Source organism: Trachymyrmex septentrionalis, unplaced genomic scaffold (genome assembly GCF_001594115.1).
Source record: "Trachymyrmex septentrionalis isolate Tsep2-gDNA-1 unplaced genomic scaffold, Tsep1.0 scaffold87, whole genome shotgun sequence".
In the NCBI taxonomy this organism is placed as follows: Eukaryota; Metazoa; Arthropoda; class Insecta; order Hymenoptera; family Formicidae; genus Trachymyrmex; species Trachymyrmex septentrionalis.
This window is the reverse complement of record NW_017306059.1, coordinates 514028-521646: the sequence shown is the minus strand read 5'-3', so window position 1 is coordinate 521646 and position 7619 is coordinate 514028. Positions and strand designations below refer to the sequence as shown.

At 38.5% G+C, this 7619-nt stretch overlaps 1 protein-coding gene across 2 annotated transcripts; it reads left to right on the top strand.

Moving 5' to 3' along the window:
• Window positions 1-2815: 2815 nt before the first annotated feature.
• Window positions 2816-5917, top strand: LOC108755460 (autophagy-related protein 101). 2 transcript variants are annotated; one of them, XM_018498471.1, is made up of 2 exons: window positions 2816-3255; window positions 4837-5917. In XM_018498471.1, the coding sequence occupies exon 2, from the start codon at window positions 4845-4847 to the stop codon at window positions 5499-5501; it is 657 nt and encodes a 218-aa protein (XP_018353973.1). In that variant the 5' UTR covers window positions 2816-3255; window positions 4837-4844; the 3' UTR covers window positions 5502-5917. The 2 variants fall into 2 exon arrangements, with proteins under 2 accessions (XP_018353973.1, XP_018353972.1); XM_018498470.1 differs by lacking the exon at window positions 2816-3255 and adding an exon at window positions 4075-4151.
• Window positions 5918-7619: the final 1702 nt, after the last annotated feature.

Genomic DNA, 7619 nt, shown 5'->3' with positions numbered 1-7619 from the left:
CAACAGCTCTCTTATTACTAACAAAAAAATTCTGACAATCCAATCAGACTATAGCGACGATATTAACTATAGCGAGCGATATCTACGAAGAGCGACTACCAGCTGGATTACACGACGGTGCTATTCGTGAATTCACGCCTTATTTATTCCATAGTGCCTTATTCTAGTATTTATTGATTTAATCTTAATGTATAATTACGAATGCATCTCCACTTGTGTGTCAAGGAAATAATATATGTTCATGTCTCGACTGTACGCATTATTTTGCATATCAAAGAAACCTCTATTCTGCATATTTTTAAAAGTCTGAATAAATCAAAATTATAAATAAAAATGACAATTACGGGTAAAATAGACAAAATCATTTTATGTCGTTTAAAGCATTGATTTCTAGTTGTGTCTCTCATATATACGGTTCTATAAGATTTAATAAAATCATTTTTGTTTTATTTTATAGAGAAAAGAAGATTTTATAAAAATCGAGAATTCAATATAATTTGGATTTATTTTAGTTCAATATCTCCCGCGAAGAAATATCATATATTTATTTGACGCTTCTCTATTTATTTATATTATTCTACATATAGCATGTTGAAACTAGTGCAATAAAAATTTCTTACAGAAATCCAATTTAATACTGACCAATTTATAACATCCAAAATAAGTGATTAATATCACTACCTTCCAGTATTATATTTCTGCAAGGGTTTCTAAGATTCTCAAAAACTTTTTTTTATATTATTTAATACAATATCTTTTATAAAAGGATATTATACATTACACGAAGAGACTGTTTCCTTGTTTCATACACTCAATTATTGCAATATCATATAATATTGTAATCATGATTGATACCAAAGCATGTTAACTAGTCTAATAAAAATGTTTTTAAGATTTTCAAAAGCTCACTTTGTATTATTTAGTGCAACATTTACTAATTTAGATTATTAACAATGTATAGAGCGTAGCAAAATTGTATTGGCAAGCTTTATTGTTGAAATTTATTCGGTGATTTCGAAAGTAGAAAACTTTCATTTATAAAAAAAACCGTTTTAATTTAAAGATACAGTACTTTAAAGAGCTTTTTGAAATTATGAATCGACGGTTTGTTTTAAAGATACAGTAAATTAAAGGCAATAGTTGAACACCTGTTGATAGACAATCATAAATTATTAATAGCTACATTCAGAAAAAGCAATTCTGTAACTATTGTATAAGATTCTTTAATATGAATGATTTTTTAGATCTAGTGAAAAACCAAGAACAAGATCAATCATACTAATTTTACAACAGTTGCAAAACTACTTTTTCCGCTGAACGCAGACAGTGATTTATTGCTTGCAAAATGACGATTGATGTTTGACAATGATGATTAATGTAAGTAAAAAAATAAGTACAAAAAAAATATATCTTTATACATCTCAAAAATATATTGTGATATAATTTTGTTATATTTTATATATTATATTATCAGCAGAAAATATTTTCATGCAATATACAATATATTTAAAAGTTAGTTATTAAAATAAAAGATTCGCTACAAAAAATATCTTTGGTACTTCGTTCGAAAATATTTTTATAATTTCATTTTATTTTATGTCGTACGCTTTATGATTTTATAAAAAAAAGACCGATGTTTCTTGTTGAAGAAACGCTGAATAGCATCCGGAACAGCGGAGAGGAAATCCGCGGTAAGATAAGAAGGATAAAGAAGTTCAAGTAAAATAAACAACGCAAAGGGCCTTTTGTGTAAACCTAATACTAAAATAATATATCCCACACGGCGACAAATCGACCGGCACTAAACATATCGCTTGACATATCTCTATAACAACATACATGGACTTCGGAAATTTATAAATGAAAGATGATGGTTTCTTCACCATTTTCTGACTTTTCTTAAAAATTTCCATCGCACTATTTTCAACCGACAAATGTCCGAGATATACAGATATCGCTGTTGCTTGTAACAATAAAAGCAATCGAGGAATATCAGCTCAAAATAAATTAAATTGTTACAATGAAATTGTTTATCATCGAAAATTTAAATTGAAAAAAGAGCTTTAAAAATATATAGTATTCGAGAGGAATAAAAGCGGTTTAATCAATATAGAGAAAAAAATTTCTATAATTAATTTCTATAATAGAAACGATATATTTCTTGGTAATACAAATAAATTGTTTTATAAATTTATATAATTTTTTAGATAAATAAATAGATAAAATCGATTTCTCTCTTTCAATTTACAAATTTAAAAAATCTTAGCTTTAGAAACGCATAGTATTTATTATGAGAAATAAAAATTATTTAATCAATGTAACTAAAAAAATAAATTTCATTAAAATAAGAGAGATATTCTGTTCTAATAATATAAATAATTTTGTAGAGATTTTTCTTTTTCTTTTTCGATAAATCAACTCTAATCATCATTTTACGTATTAAAAAAGTTGAAGATTTTGAATACACAAAAAACATAGATCGAAAAATAAATCTCGTTAAAATAGAAATGATGTTCTTAGTTTGACATGATGATTTGTTTAGATTTCTTTAAGAATTAATTTCGCTTTTTTTTTTTTTAAACAAAAATAGATTTCGGAGCGATCTTTTTGCAAAAAATCGAATCGGTCCGGAGATCGCACATCCCTAAATATAGCCCTACCTAGACACGAAGGTAGAAAATCTGTCGCTAGAGGTCAGAATAAATAGAATATCGCGAAAGTCACCTGATAATGAACCTTATTTATCAAAACGACATCGGAGTAAATGTCTCGAAAGGTGAGAGTCGACGAGTCGACGAGTCGACAGACGGCTCGAGAATGCGATCAAGCAAGCGTCGGGGCGATTTCGGGAAGCGTCGAGGTGTCACGTCGCGACGAGATTTCCAGAAAGCGAAGTCGTTCCGCGCCTTTTGCAACTGCGCACGTGTGACGCTGATCTCACCGCGAAGCGCCGCGCGGCAGTTTTCGCGACGCACACCAACGCACATATCCGGTGTACGACTTATCGTGGATCGTAGATTGGATTAGTACGGAGTACGGACAATAGTAGTAAAGTACGGAGTAGAGCGGAGAGGAGTGGGAGATCCAGTCCAGTTTGTCCAGTGCCAGACTGTCAGCCTCCGGCCCTGATCCAAGACGTCAATCGATCCACGTTGTGTGTTGTTTCGTACATGGTATACGTCGCGTGATTTCATGATGTAGCACTAGGCGAGTGATTTCGGGAGAGTAGGCAGACAGATCGTCACAGCTGACTCGGTAATCTGTAACGTCTAATCGAACGTTGTGTTGTGCGACGATCGTTTTCTTCTGCGAAAGAGAAAGAGAGAGAGAGAGAGTGAGAGAGTTTTTTTGTCTTCGTCGATCATCCCAGGCAATCTTAGAATTTCCCGGATTCCCGACGTCGCCGCGAGCGTGTACGCGGAGTTAAGCAGAGTCATCAAGGTATACACGCTCCGGGACCCGCCGACCCGCCAGCCCTCGCGAAGCCAGGTATTGAAGCGCGAATCAGCAGCGCAGCGTCAAGATGGCGTGTGCCACGATCACAGCTGTTGTTTACCCACAAACCCGTGTGGAGCGGACCACTGGCTTAACTGGCTACTACTGCTGCGGCTGCTGCTGAGAGAGGACAAGCGCGGCCTGGACTCCCCGTCGTCGGGACTGGTCGGGGACAATGGAAGATTGTCGACGAATGAACAGGTCGGAGTAACTCGTTGCGCGAGCGACGTGACGGCGACGTGACGAGAACGTGACAACGACGACGTTGACAACAACGACGACGGCGGCGGTGGTGGTGGCGGCGGTGGAGGCGGCGACGGCGGAGTTGGTGGCAGTGCTGGTGGCAGCGGCGACGGCGGCCGTGGTGGTGGTGGTGGTGGTGGTGATAGTGGTTGTATTGTTGTTGTTGGTGGTGGTGGTGGTGGTTGTGGCGGCGGTGGTGGTGGTGCGTCGTGAAAAGAACGGGACGCGCGAAAACAGACTCGATGGAAGCGGGTAGCGGTACCCGTGGCGGCAGAAGTCATCAGATCAACGCGTGAAACTTAACCTAGTTTTGTCCGCCATCGCACGGCACGAAGACGGCGACGAGGACGACGACGGTGAGGCGGAGTGATCTCGAGAGGGTGGCCTCGATATCAAGGGGAAAGAGCGACAAAGTTAGTTCGCGCCTTCGGCGATAAGTGTGTTATTTTCCTAGTAGAGCACGGCTCTTCTCCTCCTTTCCCCTGTCTTTTCGTCCTGAGGCCTCGTTACGTAAAAAGCGCGAAACGAGAAGAGCACAATCGATCGCAAGATCGATGTCGTCGTGTCGATCCCTGCTTTTCTTTTATATTTCGAGCTGATTTTGGAATTTCATGGGTCGCTCACGTGCGTCAATACATCGTGCATGCTTCCGTTTGTTAGATTCTGAACGAATTTGAGGTTAGGCTTGCTGGCTTGCATGGCTGTAACGGTCTGATTGATAAAAATTTCCGTGTTCTTTAAATTAATAATGACTTGACAAACATGTGTTTCGGATCTTTGTCGAAAGAGTCAACCTTTCACTGTTTATTTTTTTTTTGTTTCTCTTTGTCATGATGAGAGTCATTAGACTATGAGTCATTTCTTTGTATCTCCTTATCCATGTGAAATAGAAATTTAAAAGGAGCATAGAAGCCACACACAGAATCTTCTTCGTGCAAAATCTTATATTTAAAATATTTACGTTAACAATATTAGCTTCTATGCTCCTTTTATTTATTGTTCTTATTTTTATATTATTGTTCTTGGAATTATACTATTGACTATATAATAAAATATTTGACATTGTCAGAGATTGTTGGCATGATAATTGTTCCACAGGTATCACCATGAATGCCAGGACACAGCTGTTCGAATTGAGCATGGAGGGACGTCAGGTGGATGAGGCAGTGGCAAGTATATTCCACAGCGTGCTATTTCATCGGAGCCTTGGCAAATTCAAGTACAAACAGGAAGGCAGCTACTCGGTGGGCACTGTAGGATACCAGGACGTGGACTGCGACTTCATTGATTTCACTTACGTCTGCTGCTCGTCGGTGCACCTCGATCAGACGCTGAAGCGTGAAATATCAGGTTTCTCGGAGGCGCTGCGTTCTACCGACAGTCCAGGTTCCGGTCAGATATCCCTAGAATTCTTCCAGAGGAAAAAGAGTCGCTGGCCGTTTCAACCGGAATGTATACCATGGGAAGTGTGGACTGTACGCCTTGAACTTATCAAATTGGCCACCGAGCACGAACGGCAGATATGTCGGGAAAAAGTGGGCGATTTGCTGACCGACAAGATCCTTTACATCACCGAGGTCATGAATCGGCACGATTACATTCCAAAAGTGCCAAGTCAGGCCGAGCTGGATCTGATCTTCGATACCTCGTACCCGGACATACAACCGTATCTCTTCAAATTGTCTTTCACGACTTCTAGTCCATCGACCACCACGATGGGCAACACCATGAAGAAATTGATTAGAGAGACGCTATCCATTTAGTCGTTATAATATATAGTGTAAACTCTTCACGTTAGTTGCATTCGTTTAGCTTGTCAGAGTCATCAAAACGCAAAATCTTATACTTTCCTTTTTTCATCTATGATGCACAAATTTCTGCATTGCACCAAGCGATCTTTCGTATCCACAATGACTCTAACCTGCCACCGTAGCTGTTATTATGAGTTCCAAGAAAAATATTAAATTTGCATTACAAAGAAAGCAGAATAGTTTCGAGTCTTCGACTCGTTCCCGGCGGAAATTACCAAAGGTACTCGGCGAGTACTTTGCCTACGTGGTAGACTCTGCCAGATTTTGTAAGCTCCGTAATAGTAGTATCTCTTATAACGATAAATAATATTTCATATACATCGCAGGGACTTCCGCTGCTCCGTGTCTCTAATGTCTCTTTATAGTACAAATGAAACACAACACTGTGACACTTGCTTCTTTTGTACTTTACTATGAACGTCCGTCGCATAATTTTAGCAGGATCACATTTAGTCACGTTTTATACAATAATATTTTACCTCCTAACTCTCATCACTTAAATCTCCACAGATGAAATCTCCCGCTGTGGCAGAACGACATTATGTTCCTCTTCTCGCTTCTCATCCTTTTCAAATGCTGTGTATATCGTAGAATAGATTCAAACGTAATTTTCTTTAGTAGTTCAAAGAATTTTCATGCGTCACACAGAGAAGATAATTTGATTTAGAGAGTAAGAATACAGAGATTTCGAGTCTATAGAAGAGCAGGATGTCTTCAGATTCTTTAATGTCTAGTAGAGTCTTTGAGAATACTGTGAATCTTAAAGGTACTCGTAACTTGCTCCTTGATAAACTCCTCCGACTACACGACGGCTGTATTTGGCGCTACTGTACACTCTGTTTTTCAGTCACTAACATTGAAAGTATGTATAGGTATCCTAAACTCTCTGATGATCACAGAACGCTTGGAATATTCCGCAAATGTATAACGCGTAGCATATACACGTGTGTTTGGATACAAAGCTGCTATTATTTTCATCGTGAATTTAACGCTGAACATCCGATCGTATCCAATATTGGATTTAGTATTAGGAAATTGCATAACGACCGGGAATTAGCGTTAAATGTGCGGAAGAGCAGAGTGTTTATTGTAATTATGTGTATGCATGGAAGCGATTGTTATTTATTTTCACGAGTGATGATACGCGCCAGAGGCGTTATGTGTATGCAGATTAGCAAATACTAATTATTTACATATTGCTCTTTTTTTTCTTAAGTTGTAATAATCAAAGTTGTAAAATAAGTTTATATGTCATTAAGCCAACGCGACGCCCGCAATAACGAAGCGCACCGGGTGATACGAAAGAACCGTACGAAAAATCGCCGTCACGATTACATTTTCCCAGACGTTTCGTGCCTTCGTATCGAATTTTTTATAGGGAAATTAATGTGCTAGGGACTAACATATACCAGATGATAGTGTCACTATTATTTATTGAGCTCGAAGTATCTCCTCTCATCTCGTAAAAAAGTGGAATAGTCTCTCTCTCTCGCGCGCGCAGAAGAAAACAAATCTGTGATCCTTCTCGGATTCGAGACGGTTTTGTTCTATTCCTCATAAGCGACAAATGTGTGCCGTTAACGTCGTGTCGTTTTAGGATTTTCAAGCAAGATGGAAGGCGCAACGGCGGATGTTCGGAATGACATGCGGTCGGCGGTGACCCGCGCGCGATTATACTTATTATATTATACAATGTAAATAGCGTCTGAAAAATATTGCCGTAAATCAAATCGTGTCGTGCCGAGGGGTCCCCGGGCGTTCCGAGATCCGCTCTTTGGCCTTACCTATGACCAATCAACAAAGATATCACGACGCATTAGTAGTGCACATACTTTACGAATTAACCGTAGACGAGAAGCGTAATGTTAATTTAAGGATTAATCATGTATCGTCCCTACTGCTTTTCTTTTTCTGCCAACGTTCTCCAAGTAGTTTAATAAATGCAATTGCGATTTTAGCTGAATGTTCCGCGGCTCGAGCGTACGTCGATTGGATGTATCCTATTATTAGGAGAATCTTTTTTTCTCTTGTATCGATTAAAGAAAGAAAAAAAGAAAGGAAACTACGGTG